Raw genomic sequence first — 20,932 nt, 5'->3', positions numbered from 1 at the left:
TTAAAAATGTCCCATGGGCTTGTAGTCTACAATAGTTCTACAAGAAGCAGACGTAAGCAAAACTTTAAATATATATGCGAACATATCGTCACCGATATCGTTCGCTCTATGTAGTTGAGATATTTCAAAAACTTAAATCCCATTTTTAAACAATTAACTACTGTCTAATTGGTCTTTACCAAAGCCATCTAAAAAATTTCTTATGACTCGTTAAAAATTACTTTATTTTATCTGACTTCAAATTATATGAAAAATATTTACACCTCAAATGCTTATTTATTTCTATTTATAAATTCATTTCAACATTTCTGAATAAAAACAGTAAGTAGATCACTTTACAGAAGTATTTCTTTAAGTCAAACGTACATTATGTTATCAACTTACAGATGGCGCAACGCTCAGTTTCGTCAAATGTTGGTAAAAATTATGTGTTGAGAGTGATTTTACCGACCCTGTAGAAAATCATTTTTATAACGTTTTGCCGCTTCTGGGGTGAAGTTATTTGATGATTTATCAAAACTTTCATCCAAAACCAGTATACAAACTTTTGTTGTTTAATGGATAGTGACAACATTGTATCCTGTTTTGGAACAAATTAAAGTGAGATTGTATGAATTTGACATTATAGGTATCCATTGGTTTACACTATCTTAAATGTCCAAGTACAGTGCAATGTGATCACGTAATGGCGGGTAAGGCGTTAAAGTGGAAATTAGTGGCGGATCCCACTGGACCTCATCCTCGCCCAAGACATGGACATCGTGCAATTAATATAAAAGACTTAATGGTTGTTTTTGGCGGTGGAAATGAAGGGATTGTTGATGAGCTTCATGTTTTTAACACAGGTAATAAGTTGAAAGTTTACGAGCTTCTTAAAAGTAAATATGGCGCGCGTTCTGTTATTAACTTTTGTTTACATTTTATCTCCGTGTACATAAATTTATATAATTGTACTTTGTCATGTACCAGATAAATCTGTAATGTTGAGAAAAGTATATATAATCTATCATTCAAATGTCACTTGCATTGAAGTTTTGTTTGGTCCAGAAGTCAATATGGCCGCGTGGGTATACATAATAAAATGTAATGATAAAAACACTATATCTTTTTACTAGTTTATTAAATAAAAATAGCTTATCATAGCGTAGCTTTCGAATGTTATTAGAAAACCTTATTTTTGCCAACTGTTTACATCTAAGTTTATATTTTATTTATATAAATTTTCATCCCCATTATATTTTGAATTGTTATTCTTGTCCTTATTATGTTTTACACACTATTACATTGCGAGAAGACAACTAGAACAAACCAACTAACATGGTCTATTTAAATTAAGAAAATGTAAGGTCACCTTCCCCAAATAAATTAGGTGTCATATAATCTAAAATGGAATAAGTGTTGGGAAAAGGTAGCATCCATAAAGGTATCTACAAATAATGAATAATTTTACATCTTAATGGTATTTTTTCTATAATCTTCATTTTTTTGTTGTAATTTTATGTTAAATATCAGACATGAAAACATGAAGATACTAAAAATCTTTTTTTTTGTAGCAACAAATCAGTGGTTTGTACCAGTTACTAAAGGTGATGTACCTCCAGGATGTGCTGCTTTTGGTTTTGTAGTAGATGGAACAAAGCTACTAGTTTTTGGAGGTATGGTAGAGTATGGGAAATACAGCAATGAACTTTATGAGTTACAGGTAATTATCATATATATTGTAAATGTACATTTAACTGCATTCATTGTTGAGACCCAATTTGACAGTTTTTCTAATATAATAAATATTCTTAATTTTTTGCTAGTTTTTCTTAGTAAATATTTAGATCAATTCTCGGGACCCTGTTATATGAGCGCTAATGTTGTCACGTTAGCAGTACAGCATTAGCATCGGCCTAACCAGACACTGGCACTACCTTAAAATTAATTATATGAACATTGCCATTTATATAATTGACTGTATGGTAGTACCATTGGCCAGTTTGGCTGACACTAATGAGACAACATTAGCACTCTTATAATAGGGTCCTTAGATGATACATCACTTGTGTCCACCTACTGACATAGTAGTTGTGACTTACAATCAGAGCATAGTACATTCATACACAATATAATTATAACTCTGAGAAGACTAAATATATACTGTCCATATATGTACCCTTTCTCTGTTACAGACACGCTTTGGTTGTAACATTCATGGTGATAGCTAAACAATACGAAAAGTTAACTGTTAACGCTCATGACTCATTTCACTTATTATTTGCCAGACTATAGATACATATAGATGTAGTTAAAAAAATGAATTTGTAAAAAAACAGATCCACTGATTTCATCTGAATTTTAAATATCGGAAAAATGCTGTTCGGTTGACTTGATCTAGGTGGATTTTTCAAACTGCAATCAAATCAACCAAGAACTGCTTAAAATTAAACTATATGCCTTTGGTATTTTGACTTGAAGCTAAAAAATAGTGTCTAATGTGTATGAGTATTTGATAAAAACATTGTTTCAGGCAAAGACAATAACTTGTTTTGAATGTATGACAGGAGTATCGTCATCCGCTATTTACAGGAATGTCTGTCATAAACAACACTTAGGTGAAGTTCAAGTCCCACAAACATTCACAAGGTCGAAAACCAATTGAATTTAATGAACACAATAATTCAGAAATAAGACATACAGTTCATTATTTTTATTTTAATAAGGAAATTCCTATTCTAGACAAAATCTTTTCTGCAAAACTAATGAAATAATTCCTGAAAACCTAAAAACATTACATGGCATCGCAACTATCTGTGTAAAATGGCAGAGTTCTGTGAACAAAATAGAAAAATCTATTATTTAGACGGAACTTGGGTCAATGCTACACATACTGTTAAAAATGTGTTGACTGATCCTACTTTAACAAGTGGTTGGCAAGCTTTTGTTAAAGGTATCTCAAGGATTCTGAGCACTGACAGATAAAGGACAGTGACTCATAGTCACCCATATTACACTGATTTCTCAAAGGCTTTTGATGAGGTTAGCCATAACCTTTTGGTCCACAAACTGTATGCACCTGGCTTTGGAGATCCCATTGTTAATTAGATTAAAAGTTTTCTGATGGGATGTACACAACAAGTTTGTATTAACAATTATATTTCAAAAGAATTCCATTGTTGTTCTGGTGTCCCACAAGGGTCTCATTGTGGTCCCTTGTTTTTTTACTTGTTCGTTAATGATATTGCTAAGGCTATCAAAAACTCACATTTTCTGCTATTTGCTGATAGAGATCTCTTGCAAGATGATGTAAATAATATGTTTATGGTCGAAACAAAATGGTTTAAGCTTAAATCCAACTAAACGTTCTTGTATTTCATTTGGTCATATACATAATCTAATAGCTAATAGATATGTTCTTAATGATGTTACTCTTGGACTCAGTTACTAAGATCAGAGATTTGGGTGTATTATTGGATTGTGCATTGACATTTAGAAGCCATTTTCTTAAAATTAAGGAAACAGGATTTTGTAATCTTGGTTTTATTTATTGTAACATTCATGATCTCTCACCTATTGTATTCAAATTATTGTATTGCTCTCTGGTACTCTCAGGTCTTGAATATAGCTCTGTTGTTTGGTCCCCATTTCATCAAGTCTACATTGATGGAATGGAAAGTGTTCAGCGAAAGTTTCTAAGATCTTTAGCTTTTAAAGCACATATTAATATAAGAAATACTGAAAACTACTTCATAGATTATTCTATAATAATGTCTTTATTTAACATTACTACACTGAAGAACCATATTTTGAGAGCTGATACATTATTTTTGTTTAAAATTCTAAACAATGTTATTAATTGTTCCACATTATTAGCCAATGTGTAATTAAACACAATAACACTCTGCACTCTTTTATATTCTTTTTCATAGGACTGATTATGCTCTTCATTTTCTCTTGTCGAGAATGCTCAGCTCTTGCAATGACCTATTGGATCTACTGAGGAAGGCCATGGAGAGGGGCTGTAGGGTACATGCACTGTACACTGATTTCTCGAAGGCCTTTGATAGGGCCAACCATAATATTTTAATAGATAAACTTAAAAAAATGGGTGTTGATGGACCACTTCTTAGATGGCTGAGAACATACTTGACTGACCAAGTTCAGATGGTGCATATCAGGTATTTTGTTTCCAGTGAGATTAAGGTTCATTCAGGAGTACCCCAGGGTTCTCATTTGGGACCCCTGTTATTTAAATATTCATCAATGGTATACACCACTGCTTCCAGCACAGTTCACATCTTCTTTTTGCGGATGATTTAAAGTTCTACACAATTATCAATAATACAGAAGATTGTGTTAATCTTCAACACGATCTCAATCAGTTGAGTGAGTGGTGTGTGTTGAATGCCATTGCCCTGAACGCATCCAAGTGTCATGCTGTTTCTTTTGGACAATCGAGAGACCCAATGGAAAATAATTATAATATACAGAACTTTCTTGTTGACTGGGTTACCGAAATTCGTGATCTGGGAATTAATTTAGATTCTAAACTTTTATTTGAATTGCATTATATGTCAATAATTTACAAGTCTTTACAAATGCTTGGCTTTATAAAAAGATTCACTAGAGACTTTCAGAATATTGAAGCAATTAAATTACTATATTGTTCTTGTGTATGGTCTCCATTTTATAATACAGTAGACTCCCTCTATAACGAGAACTGAAATGGCAGACTAATTACCTCGTTATAAGCTGATCTCGTTATATTAAACAACGATAATACTGTGCCGCCAAACAACACCATTGTTCAGTGACTGCATACATATGAATATGTAGTTTTCTGAAACATTAACTTCCTATAGTGAAGCCATTCGAAGTAATATAAGATGCTAACTATTTGTAAACTAAAAGTTGTTTACTTTGATTGTCAATGATATATGTTGAAACAAAAAATCTGTATTCTGTAAATCTGTATAAACCATATTTTCAAGGATAACATAAACTATTGCTTCAAGAAGTCTGTCATTTTTGACTGCTTTAAATTGTCCAGTGTTCTATCTATCATATTTTCTAAACATGTGAAACAGTTTTATTCTTCTTCATTTGCGTTTTATCTTTGGATAAAGTTTCTAACAACTTTTAAAACACTTTCCACATCTTATCTATTAGGACCTATATTATTAGGTGCGAATGGTCAACCCCCTACGATGACACTTGTAAGTCATAAATTGTAAATTTCTGAGTAAGAATCATAAATTGTACGAAGTTTATTGCGGGCGGCAGTTAAAAAGGGTATTTATTTATAGCCACAGCCGGGCCAAAAACGTAAGAAAATACGTTTTTCAATCTTATTTTCTCTCGTTATAACCAAATTTGTCTCGCTATAGAGGGTTATAGTTCAATAGAAATTTCACGGGACAGTACAACACAAGTTCTTGAAACATGTAAACAGGGTATACCTTTTGAATTAAATCAAGTAAATTATGATCAAATTAAAACCCAACTTGGTATTCTCTCATTTTATGACTGACGATTAATTAAAGATGCAAAGATGCTTTATGGCATAATACTACAGTATTGTGTCCTCAGCTACTTGAGCAGGTTGGTCTGCATGTACCTCTAAATAGAACACAATTAAACCAAACTTTTTATGTCCCTCTTCACAGAACCAACTATGCATATAATTTTTTATCTCGAGCACTAAGATGGGCAAGTATTCACCCAGATCTATATTTTTTTCCAACGAAGGCTGAATTCATTTCTGGTCTCAGGCTGTGTTTATTTGAGTGGCTGGAATAGGTAATCAACATTTTGATGTGTTAAACTAAATTACTTAATTAATTTTGTGATATTTATACTTTTATTATTGTTATATTTATACTTATATTTTTTTGTTTTATTGTTATATTTATACTTTGTTCTGGAACCTTTGTATGACACTTACATTGCTTGCACTGGTCCATCCCCAAAGTGGATACTGTAAGTCCATACCAGTTTAAGGACTTGTTGATAGATCAGGAGCTTATTATATACTGATAAGGTTGAATATCGACCCAATAACCAATACATTTTTTTATATTTCAACTTGAGATCTTCTTGCTTTTTCTTAACATGACGTTTTGACATATGGAACTGTATGATGATTGCTATATATGGATTTATGCTCAATTTTTTTGTTGGTAAAATCTTTATGTGCTGATTTCAGTTTATTTAATTTGATACGCCATTTGTTTGTCCACTTCTCCACTTCGGCAATTGCATTCTGTAACTTATCTGTTGATTCAATTATGTTATCACCAACAACCATAATTGCCGTATCATCAGCAAACGTAGCTACATTTTGCTCCGAAACTGGCAGGTCTTTTAGTGTACAGAGGGTATAGGATGGGTCTGCTAGGATGAGTACAACAGTCCCTGTTGTACTCCTGTACTAATGTTCCTTAGTTCAGAATATGCATCGTCCTGCTTAATCCTGAAGTATCTCTGTGACAAATATGCAAGAAATGCTAAGCAAATCTTTTTTTCTTCAAGTCATCTTTCGATCACGTCCGTGATCCGAGGACTTAATCAATTGTAGAGTGCTGATTTTGGAGTCCAAATTGGTGATCGGGGATGAGTCATATTTCTACTATAATAGGATTCAGCCTCTTGAGCAAGAGCTTTTTGAACAGTTTTAACATAATCGGTAGCAAGGATATTGGCCGATACGGCGTCATTTAATGTGGCGGTTTGGTTGGTTTTGGGATCATGATGATCTCAGCTACCTTCCATAGTTGTGGAACATAATTTTAACGAAACGATGCGTTAATAAGATTGCTAAGTTTAATCAGGGCCTTTCTAAGTAGCTCTTTAAGGACCTGCCCGATTATCAGATCATAGCCGGGTGCCTTTTTGAGATTAACGTTCGTGTCGATTTCATTTTTAACCTCTTTTGGTGTGGTTAAACGAATAACCTCATCATCTTGTTGAACAAGTTGGGAGAGATTCATCTATGTCTACTATATAAGGTTGGAAAACACTTTCGAGATAGTTTGCAAATACTAATCCTTTTTGTTCATTGTTTTTCGCCCAACCTCCTTGTTTGTATTGAAAGTATATTAAAACCTACTGAAAGTATATTAAAAGTTGTGAATGGTAATGTTATTAAATATATTTAATTATTTTCATCTGGTTTAGTTGAATAACTTAGCCCCATTCATCTACTTCAATTCTTCACATCAAAAACACGATTTTAGTCATACGGATTTCTATGTTTTTGAGCGTATTTTAGTCCACTGTTTTTACTTTTTATTTATTACTTTTTCAATCACAGATGCAGTGTCAATCTTGGTTTTGAATATGGTCAAATATGACATATTTATGGGTTATACTTTTTATTTCTAATTTTCATACTGCGTATAAAGCAAGATAATTATATACCAGTTTTTATTTCTAATATATAAATATAAAGAATGGAATATTTCCACTAGGATAAAAAATTATTTATATTGTTTGTTAACAATATTAAAGCGAATTTATTTTAAAATGTTTTATCTCACACATTTTTGTGTTGAAACATTCATTTTTTAAAAAAAGTAATATTGTGTTTGGAATAAATTGATAATTTGTTTGATTATAATAAATATGACACATTTTGTGTACATTTTTATTTTAGGCTGCAAAATGGGAATGGAAGAAGCTGAAACCAAAAGAACCAAAAATTGGCGATCCACCTTGCCCGCGGTTAGGGCATAGTTTTACTATAGTAAATTCAAAAGTGTACCTGTTTGGTGGTTTAGCAAATGATAGTGCAGACCCCAAAAATAATATTCCAAGATATTTGAATGACCTTTATACATTAGATATTAGAAGTAATCCTATGCAATGGGATGTTCCCCAAACAAATGGACCTTCTCCCACCCCAAGAGAATCTCATACTGGTGTAGCATATGTTGATAAAAAACAGAGGCGCTCATTTTTAATCATATATGGAGGTATGAGTGGATGCAGGTTAGGAGATTTGTGGTTTCTGGAAACAGAAACAATGACCTGGATGAAACCACAAGTTTCAGGCATTACACCTCTGCCTAGATCTCTACACACATCCACATTAATTGGCCATAGAATGTTTGTTTTTGGGGGATGGGTTCCTACAGTTTCTACAGAAGTTAAATCATCTCAAGAATGGAAGTGTACAAGTACCTTAGCATGCCTCAATTTGGAGACAATGAGTTGGGATGAATTAAATATACAAAAAGAGTCTGAACTTGATCTACCTTGTGCCAGAGCAGGACACTGTGCAGTTGGAATTAGTACACGACTCTATATTTGGTCTGGTCGAGATGGATATAGGAAAGCCTGGAAAAATCAGGTAATAACTTCCAGAATTTACATTTCAAATTGTTAATAAATCATATTGTATCATAAATATATTCAATATAATCAATTGTTTGTAGGTATGTTGTAAAGACTTGTGGTATCTGGATGTGGATAAACCTCCTGCTCCTAGTCGTGTATCTTTAGTTAAAGCAGGAACACACAACCTTGAAGTCAATTGGACTGGAGCATTATCTGTTCAAACATACATTCTACAGGTAATACATTTATATTTATTGACAAATTATCGTATTTTCGACATTCGCAACAAAAAAATTGTTCATTTAAAATTAGTCTCAAACTGTGAATCGATTTGTTCCTAAATAGCTGATTCAGTTAATATCCCTTCATTGAATATTTATTTAGTAATAAGTTATCCATATAAAGATTTACTGTTTAACAACAGCAAATGATGATCTTCTTATACCTAATCCCCATTCATTTTTCTTACTCTCATCTTTTTCTACCTAATAACATTTTTCTCTTTTCAGATTCTATTTGCAATCCTTTTTCTTGATATTGTTTAAGGTAGGAAACAGTTTCTCAGTATATTTGTTAGGTTAGGGTTAGCTTCAATATGAGTGAGTGCTTAACCACCCTTCCACTCGACCTAATAGGCCAATTGTATGTTTGTACATTTCTTCTTGATCTAACTGAATTGTTCATATTTATTTAGCATATGGTGTTTGGAAGTCAAGATATTTTTTTATCACCATGCAGGTTCCTAGGATCCATGTTTTACGTAATATATTATATATTACATATTACAAAGTCGTAACACTTCTTTTTTGAAAATAATGTCTAGATATCATAGCAAAAGAAGGAAAATGATTTTTGCTTCTTTTGAAACCATTTAAAATAACCTTTTTCCTAAAAGGGTTATATTTAAAAAGTTAAAATTAAAAAAATGGTATTCGGTGGTTTTTAAGGTATTCTGGCAAATTATGTGCAATTATTTGATTCTATTTATTACGAGTTGGTTTGTATTTATATTTGAATGAACATTTCCCCGGAATTGTGTAATGTTGTCAGGCTAGGTTAGGTTTTAAAATGAGTGTGCACTTAACCACCCTTCTACTCGACCTAAGAGGTGATTTGTGGCTGATCTCTAGGATAAAGTTGTCCTTTCAGCCTAGCCTTTTTATCAAAGTATATTTTGGTCTTTGGTGACACTTCTACAAAGTCTTAGGGCTCGAGTTGATAATGCTCAAATGTAATGAGACTTTCCTATTTAACACTGAAAAGTTGCACAGAAACTGTCCAACCGTCTCGTCTTCAGCCTAACAAAATCTGCAAACCGCACTTTCTGTCAGTACGATTTTATTCATGTGCCCCTTGAGCAAACAGTGTCCTATTTGAAGGGCTATGATAATTCGCAGATCATTCCTATTCATAGTGGATCATTCCTATTCTAGTAGATCTTTGGTCTCTTCTTCGAAGGTTCATGTATAAAAGCGTTAGAATGTTTAAGATCCACTTGTTTGTAACAATGGTTACGTTTTATCTGTTCCACCCATTTTGATATCATTCTTTTCACTGTGCATCTTGCTACGTCAACAAAAGGTTCTGGGTCTATGAATGCTTCTTTTGTCCCTCTTCTGGCAAGTAGGTCCGCTTTTTCGGTCCATTCAATACCAGTATTTTCAGGCACCCAGAGTAAACTTACTGTATTACTTTTTCCTATCCGAATCAGATTCTGCAGAAGTTCCACACTAACTTAGGAGTTGATTGGATTCTAGCACATTTAATGCCGCCTGGCTATCTGATACTTTTATAGACTTGTCCATGCAGTTCCTCTTTCTTTATTAGTTCCTATTTGTACATCTCTATAGCATGAATTCCGCTTGGACGATAGTGGTGTGATTACCTAGGATTTCACTAAGGCTTAGTCTTGGTTTCCCTCGGTATACACCAGCTCCAACCTCAACACCTCAGTTTTAAAGCCGTCTTATACCATCACCTGTCATTATGAGATTCGTTTTATTTGACTCTCATTTGTCACTGGAAAGACAAGAGTAAACGCCTTTTTTAGAAATTATATTTAGGTTGCATTGCATCTGGTACCATTTCCAACTGGATGATTAGTATTATCTCTCTAGATTTGGTCTCAGTATCCTTTCGCTGTACTTCCTGGCGCCTTGTCGCTTTCTGTATGCTCCTAGTTACGCCTTCTCCATCCATATATTTAATGGGGGAGGTCAAGTATGACCGCCATGGAGGTGGTTGGGATCGTCGACATTGTTCCTGTTCTGATTAACCCTGCTTGTCAAAAGTTTATTTAGCTTCTTTCTGTGGTCTTTTGTTGGCATTTATACCACCATATCAGTGCCCTATACATAATCATAGGTCTGACTACAGTCATACATAGCCAATATATCTGTTTTAATAATTATTCATGTAATAACAAAGATTTTGAAAGGGAAAAACGTTACAATAATACCATACAGAAGTGAAATGCACAGAGCTGTTACAGAGTTTTAGTTGTTCTCTGATTGTCTCTATCTTTTAGCGATGTATTGACTCTACATCGCTGTTCATTAAAACATGTCTCCTTAAAAAAGTAATGTACATACTATATTATTTAGTTACAGTTCTTATACCAAGAACTTTTATATTTATATTATATTAATCTTCAGGTTCTTAACAGTGGATCATTCTTTTTATAGATACAAAAATATGATTTACCTCCACCAGCTGCATCCAAAATCCCAGCAACTGTAACGCCTGCGGTCCCATCATTGGTGACTTCATCAAAGACAACTGTCCCCATTCAAACCAGTGTACATACCACTCAACCCACTCCAGCTATTAAAACAACTGCAAGTGCTAATCACATTATTTCACCCCGAATTATTTCATCTATTGCTACAAAAGGTAAGGAATACACATTCATAAAAAAATTTTTGTAAATTAGTTGCATAAGTACTCTTTAGGTTCTCTATTTATACTAGAATTAGAGAAACCATTTTCTGTTCCTTTCATGTCGGATGCTATTAAAGGTGTTTATGCATGTGGTAATTCAATTGAAGTTTAGATAAGTTAGTATGCCATATAAAAATGCCATTTGTAGGCTTTTTTATTATTATTTTATATATTTGGTAATATTTTCTATAGACTTTTGATAATTATGCAAATTACATCCCAATATTTTAAGCATATTAATTAACTGATCAATAATTAACGTTTTTCTTTAAAAAATTTCACAATATCTAAGCTTGTCCTAAAGTTGTTGATTCCTTAAATTCTTAAAATAAACTAGAGTTATTGTTAATTTAGTTTAAAGTTATCGATATGTTGAAACTGTTCTAGTGGCAGCGCTTTCTACTGTTTTCTGCACTTCAATTTTTAATTTCTTTTAGTGATCAAAAATTATGTTCTTTTAGAATGTATGAAACCCAGCGAATGTATCTATCTCAATTTGATTTCATTTAATGTGATAATACTGAGAACTTTTCTTAATACTTTTTCATTCATAGACTGATGGTTTATTGGTTGGCAGAGAGAAGAAAGCAAGTAAAAAAAGTACTCATGACAATATTTTTTCTTAGGGCCACAAGTGAAGATTCAAGGTACAGCTGGAACTATTATCAGACAAAGTAGTCCTCAGGTAGCAGGCAAGCAGTTAATAGTAAAACAAGGAGGCAATATTATTCAAAAAGGAGGAGTTGCACAGCAAGTTGTGACCTTTGTTAAAACTAGTACAGGTAAGTTGGACCTATAACTGCTTTGAAATACTATTCAAAATGATTTTGAATGGCCATTCGCCTTAAACGCTCTTAAATCGTTCAGCTGTGTAAATCACAACTGGTTTGGAACCTAAACCCCATCGTTATGAGGTCATAGAGTTGTAAACGAACTCAAAAGCTGACAGAAAGCAATATTGCAATAAACCTTGTGAATGTCAGCGTGTAAGATACTAGCGGGAAATAAATATATATGATTGTTCAAGATTGTATAGTACATTGTATATGCAACATTTAGTCAATCGGATTTTTAGTGCTACTGTTAAATCTCTGCTACAACGTGCTATTTTATTTGTATAAAGGTGCAAGTGTTTTGTCAGTTCTAACTTCGGTAGTGTAGTTGTTATTTTCTATTATTATTGGTCCCAGGTATGTGTATTTCTTTAGTCTTTTGCTCTGCTGTTCTATGATTAAGGTTTCATTAAATTTTTCATTTTTTTAAATTTAGTGTGTAAATAAAATGTATATTAGTCTATATAATAATAATAATAATAAGTCACCCAAGTCACCTAGGGCTCGATAATACGGAAAGAGTCCCACCAGAGCTCAATCCTTTTGATACCGTAGGTATCTGGGATGAGTGAATTTTCCCCTGTATATGAGAGGGAGTGTGAGCCGTATGGATAAATCTGGATAATAATAATAATAATAATAATAAAGGTCTTCCAGGGTCTTCCCTGGTCTTCCTCCATCAAGAGATAGCTTTTAAACCTCCATCAAGAGATAGCTTTTAAACTGGGACTTCTACAAACAATACCATCTCCCATATTATCAATACGTTCCTGAGAGTATGCTTGAGAATGACAACTACAAGCTATACTGGGATCGCACTGTGCTCACAGACCAAACTGTAGCACATAACAGACCAGATCTCGTGCTAGTTAATAAACTTACAAGACAAACAACACTAATCGATGTGGCGATACCTAACAACAATAATCTGCGTGTTAAGTACAACGAAAAGATCGCCAAGTACAGAGATCTGGAAATACAAATAAGGAGACAATGGAGAATGGAAAGTACCCAGACGATACCTATTATTCTTTCTACCACTGGAGTCATCCCGAAGAACCTTCTAGAAAACATAAGAAAGCTGGGTCTAAATGAACATCTATATAAGATCATGCAGAAAGCTGTGCTACTTTCGACATCCAGATGCGTTCGAAAATTTTTGGGAGATACACCGATGTACCAAGTCACCTAGGACTCGATAACATGGAAAGAGTCCCACCAGAGCTCAATCCTTTTGATACCGTAGGTATCTGGGATGAGTGAATTTTCCCCTTAGAGGGAGTGTGAGCCGTATGGCTAAATCTGGATAATAAGGTCTTTATTTTTCCTTCAAATTCATACAATACAAATATATAAATATTTCCTTCAAATATATAAATGATATATGCATAAAATACAATAAAGAAAAAATGCCGAAGATCAGTTGGTGCTGATTTCAAGAAATCAGTACATCTGCTTTTCATCTTAAGCAAGAGAAAAAAAAAATATAATATATTTTTTGCATGTTCTGTAACAATCAATTAAAAACCATAACCAATAGAAACATTTAGCATTTAAATATTATCCAAAAACTATCACACAGTTTATACATATTTATAACAGGTCATCAAATAGTTGCACATGTGTTACTCACTTAGCAATTTAGATTTAAGATATTTCTTAAAAGATATAATCGATTTTAATTTTAATTCTTTAGCTAATCCATTATATACTTTTGATATTTGATATGCAAATGAATTTTTGAATTGTTCTGTACGATGTGGCGGAGCTGTACTTGTATTTTTGTATCTTGTATTGACATTATGTATGTCAGTTCTGTATATTTTAAAAAGATATGCTGATAGAGAGTTTTTGATAATTTTGTGGAAAAGACAAGCAGCATGTAGAAATCTTCTCTTTTCCATGCTCGACCATTTTACATGTTTTAATTTGTGAGAAATAGGCTGGTGTCTTCTTATACCACAGATGAGATGAAGACACGAATTTTAAACCACCTGAATTCTTCTACTGTCATCTGAACTAATACAAGGCCCATACACAACATCTCCATAGTTGAATTTTGATAATTCTAAACTTTCGCACAATATTCTTTTTACTTTGTATGACAGACCTTGTATGATGAATGATGTTACTCATCTCCAAACGCACCCTGTTTGGACCAAAAACCACCAGATTAGTTTTTTTAGAGTTTATATTCAATGCATGATTTCTTGCCCAAGCAATCAATGATTTAATATCTTGATTAACAATCTCAATAGCACTTGCTCTGTCAACCGGGTTGAGTATTGTTATTCCACTTTGTAGTAAAATCGTATCTATATATATACAAGGATTTCCACAGTTTTCACTGTATTCCTTCACTCAACCGTTTTCTCCAATTTTTCCTGTTTAGCCAGTCCCCTTCCTGTAGGTTTCTTCTACTCATTGCTTCGTCCACCTCATCTCTGAAAGATCTTCGGGGTCTGCCTCTCTTTCTTCTTCCTATCGGGCTCCACTCTGTTATTCTATTTATCCACCGATTTTGGTCTGCTCTTCTGACATGTCCGTACCATGTTAATCTCTTCTGTTCGATGTAGTCTATTATGTCGGAGTTCATTCCCATTCTCCTCTTAATCTCCATGTTATTTATTCTGTCTCTTCTTGTTACTCTGCAGCTTCTCCTTAGGAATTCCATCTCTGTTGCTCTTATTTTGTTTTTGGTTTTCTTATTTATTGTCCAATTTTCACACCCATAAGTGAGGATACTTCTTGTCATGGTGTTATATATTTTTTTCTTTGTTTTCATGCTGATGTTCTTATCCCATAGTACCGGGTTCAATTTTCGTATGCAGTCTCTTGTTTGTCCTAGTCTATTTTTTATCTCTTCCTCCGTTGTTCCTTTGTTTGATATTATGAAACCTAAATACTTATCTAAATCGTATCTAAAAGTTTTAAAAAACCGTATCTAAAAAAAATCGTATCTAAAAGTTTTAAAAAACCGCTAATAACAGATATTAATACAGTAATAAATAAATAAATAATGTTTAATCAAGTTTCTCTCTACAGGTATGACGTTAGCGGCCCTGCCAAAAGGAGGTAATATTGTTCAGGCAAAAACAAATGTTTTACCCCAAACGCCCAAAAATACTATTGTAAAAATTGTACCTAGTACCCCAGCCAATAAAGTTCTAACAACCATAAAGACAATACCATACCAAATGAATAAAGCAACTGGGAAATTAGTTCCTTTCAAAGCAACAGGGCAAATGCCTACACTGGGTAAGTATGTTTCTTATATTAGTTTTCCATTAAATAATTGATAATCGTTTTTAAGGACAAAAATATCAGATGTTTGTATGATTGCTCTGATTTCTATCTATTGCATAATCAGCTGTTTTACTTATTTTTTGTTGTGATTACCGTACATAAAATGCCTTATTTCATCGTCAGCATAAGCCTTTTGTGATAAATGGAATTTTTTAATACAAATCTCTAATTCTGTAAACTTCCAAAGATTCGTGTGGTTGCGTTAAAATGCCCAGCGATTAAAACAGTAACATAAGTGTACGCTTATTGAAAGTCAGCTTTCGAAACTGTTAAATTTCTTTATCTAAAATATGTTTTAATTAGTTTCATGTTATTATTATCGTAAAAGAACTTACTAAATGTTGAAATTAAAAAAGTCCTCAAACCATGTTAAAATGAAGAACAATAACACAATTGTAAAAAACAAACATTCAAACACATAATATGTACATATAATATTGTATAGTGTTATTTTTTTGTGTGAGTGTAATTAATATAACATAGCCGGGGTAAAAGACTCTCTCTATTCAAACACATAATATGTACATATAATATTGTATAGTGTTATTTTTTTGTGTGAGTGTAATTAATATAACATAGCCGGGGTAAAAGACTCGATTTTAAAGGCTATTTCATAGAATATGATATTGATAAAGGGCATTATTAAATAACTTTGTCCGCAAATTTACTATTTCTTGAATATAAATTTTCCTAATTTGATTTTGTTAGAATAAATTCCGGGAATATTATACAAAACAGATATCAAGATGTTTCAACACATTAGGTGTAAATGTTACTCAAGTCATTGATGTCACTTTTCTTGTTCATTGCTGTTTTGGTATTATTAATATGTAATATTTCCAAGAAAACCCTTTTGTGGTAGTTCCTCTCTCTATTCAATATTTTCACCTCATTAAAATTGATAATATGTATGTTCAGTAGTCATACAGGGTAGCCAAACGAAAACAAAACCGGCATTATCAAGAGCTACAACATTTTTGAAGCAGCCAGCGACAGGTCAATTTTTGATTAAAGCGGGACACATTTTTTTTGGTATTGTCGATTGTTTTACTTTCACCCCTTAACCAGAGTAAGAATCACCCCAACATTTTTTAATACCAATGAGGGTCAAATAAGATATCGTTTGAAAGCCCCTGCAATTCCTTGTACACTAGTCTTTAAATTTTTGAATTTCGTCCAATACTTTTGAAAATTATTGTTTATTATTTTTAACTGGTTAAATACTTCTTAGTTGATCAAATTTTCTAAACTGATGACCTCCGGCTTCCATACAATGATAAATGGTTTTGTTTAAAACGTTCTCTCACATTCCGAAACATTTATGGAGTGATTCGTGTGCATTCGTTGACAATCGTTGATAAATGTGAATATTGGAATGTTGGTATGAGTTGTTCGATAGCTTTTAGTGCACTGTGCCTTTCGTCAGTGCGCTGATTTTGGCACTAACATAGAGTCCCAGCCTTGAAACACTGTAGGGGTTCGAAAGAAAATGAACTAATTTTGTAAGACACAAATTTTGGTCACGGCACGTTTCAATTTACTGGTAGAAGTCTTCACAGTGACGGCACGAATAACTTGATCATCACCTGTATGTAGTTGGAAAATTCGTCCTAATTTCCGTCTTAGTCGTAATCACTTCTTCGACACCATGCACAAGGTAATACGTGTTGGAAGTTGACTACAACATTCCAATTTTGATTTTGGTAATAGACACCCAGTTATTCTCTTCAAAATGTCACTTTACAACCACCACAGTACACACTGGACCAAAAGCTCTCTTATCGGCTTTGAGAGAGAGATTTTGGCCTCTAGGGGGATGCAACCTAGTAAAACGCGTGGTTCGCGAATACATACAATGTTTTAAGGTAAATCCCAAACCTGTATCACACCTCATGGGACATCTTCCTGCTTCTCCTGACACTCCCTCTCGGCCTTTTTCGATAACTGGATTAGACTATGCTGGCCCATTCCTACTATGTGATCGAAATGGTAGAGATTTCAAAACAACTAGAGCTTACGTTTCACTTTTCGTTTGCTTCGTCACGAATACTATACACTTAGAGGTAGTGAGCGATCTCACAAATTATCTCTTCCTAGCATGTCTACGTCGTTTCACTTCGAGACGTGGTAAATGCAGTGAAATACATTCTGACAACGCGACTACATTTGTAGGAGCTAACAACGAATTAAACACATTTCTTTCTTCTCGCGCAAATATGGTGGTTCAAAGAATATATATCTTCCTTGTAAGACCATTTTTCCACAATTAATTGGCGTTGGCGCTATGGTCTTCATTAAATAAGATGCAAAAGATAATAGTTTGCTTCTTCTGTTAAGAGGTTTAGAAGAAGATAATTGGTGATAATCGTCAGATAAATGGTACCGCTGTATAGTACGAATCAAAAAGAAAAACGCTTGATTCTGTTCAATGACAGTTAGAAGAAACAGCTGTCTAGAGGAGCTCTCATGAATTATTTCATATACAAATAAGGTTGTTCATATATCTATACAAATATCATTATACAAATAAACATAAGCGAATATACGGTGTAATTTCGAAAATGAAGAATATTTGTTGATTAACTCAATAATGTAGTCGTCGAATCTGTTAATAGTGTTGACAAAGGAACAGCTCGTGTTTCAAACTTCAGGAAGTTTTTCTGTAAGAATCATAGTAGATTGTTGGGTATTGTTTATTTTTCACTGAGATTCGGTTTGAACCAACCAAGAAGGCCCATCGAACCAGAATTTTGATGAAACTAAATTAGAAGGTGTCATCCCTCGTTTTAACAAAATTTGCAGGATTATCCCTAGTATTTACATAATAACATAAAGTGATATTCGACAGTTGCTGAATGTTTGCCACTCTGTTGGCGACAAAGGTCTTTAATATGTGTGGGGATGAATTGATCCATGATAGGCATATTGTGGAATCAATCCAGTAGTAAATGTTTTGGAAGTCAAAATCACACGAAGTTACTTTGTTTACAAGTTGTGCCAGTAAAACAGCGCCGGAAAGCTCCAAACGTGGAATATTTAAAGTTTTGAGGGAAGTGATGCACCGTAGGCGCATTAATATTTCCTAGGAGGTTCTTCGGAATGACTCCAGTAGTAGAGATAATAATAGGTATTGTCTGGGTACTTTCCATTCTCCACTGTCTTCGTATTTGAATTTCCAGATCCCTGTACTTGGCGATCTTTTCGTTTTGTTTAACACGAAGATTATTGTTGTTGGGTATCGCCACATCAATTAGTGTTGTTTGTCTCTTTAGTTTATTAACTAGTATGAGATTCTGGTCTATTATGTGCCACTGTTTGGTCTGTGAGCACATTGCGGTCCCAGTATAGCTTGTAGTTATCATTCTCAAGTATACTTTCAGGAACGTATTAATAATATGGGAGATGGTTTGCTTGGAGAAGTCCCAGTTTGATGGCTATCTCTTGATGAAGGATCTTTCCTACTGAGTCGTGCCGTTCCTTATATTCAGTTGCAGCAAATACCTGGCAGCCCCCGGTAAGGTGTTGGATGGTTTCTTGAGCTTGACATCCATATCGGCATTTGTCATTTTGGACCTGAGGGTCTTTGACGATATATTTCAGGTAATTTTTGGTTGATATAACCTGATCCTGAATGGCGACTAATGAACCCTCTGTTTCAGGGAACAACTTTCGTGATGTCAGCCAATAGTTCGACGCTTTATTGTCGACGTGGTATTGACTGACCTCATTAGGATGTCGCCCGTGAAGAGGTTTACTCATCCAGGTGCGCATTTTTTCGTTCTTAGTAAGATGGTTTATGCGCATTTCTGGTTCCCTCAGTTTGATCGGTGTTGTATCATCTACTGCACAAATCGCGCGATGTAAAGTAGATGTCTCAGCCTGCACCTGAAGATAGGTTCTTAAATTAGTAATGTGTTTTTCTAGTTGCTCACTTATATCCATAAGTCCTAAATACCGCGGTAATGTCGTTCTTTCTACTGCACTTCGAGGATGGTGTTTTTGTGCCTTTGTGAGGTATGTTCGTACTTTTCGCTGAATTTTAGTATTTTAAATGTTGTAATTAAGTCTCCACGTTGTCGGCGAAGTTCAAAGGAAGTTATGTTAGTCATACTAAGACTTTCTGCATAAGAAGGTCTTCTCGGTCCCAAAGGAATTCGAGTGGCTTTTCTTTGAACGTTTTCCAACAAAGTCTTGTCTCGAACCAAATCAGGATACCACGTTGGTCCAGCGTATTCAAGTATGGGTCTTACGTAGAGAGTGTAAAGTTTACAGAATGATTGCATTGAAACTCTCGAAAAACACCTCTGAATAAGATATATTTGGAGTTCGCACGTTTACAAATAGAGGTAATATGTTCGGACTAAGTTAGGCTGCTGTTTACGATAACACCAAGGTCGTTGTACGAAAACACAGAATCTAATGGCTGTCCGTTAACAAAGTACGGCACAAGTGGGTTATTTTTACCAATTCGAAGCACTACACATTTTTCCGCATTTAAGGGTAGTAACCACTGGGAACACCAAGTTAAAATGGAGTCCAAGTCCATCTGGAGGGTTAGCTAGTTTAGACAAACGTTTGAGATAATATATCAGCTGCCTAGTCACTAATGTAACACAAAACTGGAAATCTTCTGGTTGCAGAAAATGTGGGAAAATACGTGTAATGTTACAATTGTTACTGAGCGATATTTTGCAGCAGAAATAAATTATTACAAATGAAAAATATCTTTTTAAATGGAACTATGCGTAGGGGTTAACCTTTTTTTAAAAAACAAAACAAGATCTTAATATGATTAGGTATGTGTCAATCTTCAAGAAAATAAAGTGAGATGTCAATATTAAATGAGAATAATTAATATGACAGCTAGACCACACCTTAACATTTAAAAATTACATATTTATTACAATTTCTCAACTTGTCATAAAAGCAATTATTCATGGAAAATGTCTATTTTTGCTTTAAAAGTTCAACAAAAAAGTTACCTGAATTTCACTAAATTTTATTTTTTTTTCTTTAAAATTTATGGGGTTGGAACTGCACTCGAATTCACTGCAACAAAAAAAACTGCATCTCACACTGCGAAATAGCCTGGGCTGACTTGCGACAAACAAAATGAGGATGGAAGCTGGGCACTGGACGCAAACTTCGAAACTCGTATTCTTAAAAACTCACGACACCATGGAACCATGTGGGTATCCTTCTAAGTTTTTTGGGAACGCCCTTTTGCAAATCTCTCAGATGAGAGACGGTACGAAAATAAAACAGTGACTACTGTTTTAAAAACTGACACATTACATCGAGTATAACCCACTTTTTTACAACAAATTTGCCGGTTTCTTAACGCCGACCCACGCCGCGTCTGCTCTCTTTAAAATTTATTCCCAACCTCTCTTAACTTCACTTACTGCACAATTAACTGCCACAATACTACTCATTTTCCCATGAAAAAAAAAGACGAAAAACGAAAATTCATTACGAATCAGATGAAAATTCGAACCAGCACTGAAACCAACTGCCTCTGACAGCGGCTCCTC

General features: G+C 33.9%; 1 protein-coding gene across 1 annotated transcript in view; it reads left to right on the top strand.

Annotated features, from left to right (window-relative positions):
* Window positions 1–446: 446 nt before the first annotated feature.
* LOC140452455 (host cell factor-like) overlaps window positions 447–20,932 on the top strand; it is a 37,946-nt gene continuing 17,460 nt past the window's right edge. The window contains exons 1-7 of the mRNA XM_072546722.1: window positions 447–845; window positions 1,554–1,702; window positions 7,637–8,332; window positions 8,418–8,555; window positions 11,004–11,211; window positions 11,886–12,041; window positions 15,138–15,350. Coding sequence (XP_072402823.1) covers window positions 686–845; window positions 1,554–1,702; window positions 7,637–8,332; window positions 8,418–8,555; window positions 11,004–11,211; window positions 11,886–12,041; window positions 15,138–15,350 — 1,720 coding nt within the window. The 5' untranslated portion in view covers window positions 447–685. The remainder of the gene's footprint in view (window positions 846–1,553; window positions 1,703–7,636; window positions 8,333–8,417; window positions 8,556–11,003; window positions 11,212–11,885; window positions 12,042–15,137; window positions 15,351–20,932) is intronic.

This window comes from Diabrotica undecimpunctata, chromosome 10, assembly GCF_040954645.1.
Source record: "Diabrotica undecimpunctata isolate CICGRU chromosome 10, icDiaUnde3, whole genome shotgun sequence".
Taxonomy (NCBI): Eukaryota; Metazoa; Arthropoda; class Insecta; order Coleoptera; family Chrysomelidae; genus Diabrotica; species Diabrotica undecimpunctata.
Note: the sequence above shows the minus strand (reverse complement) of the source record. Positions and strands in the feature narration are given on the sequence as shown.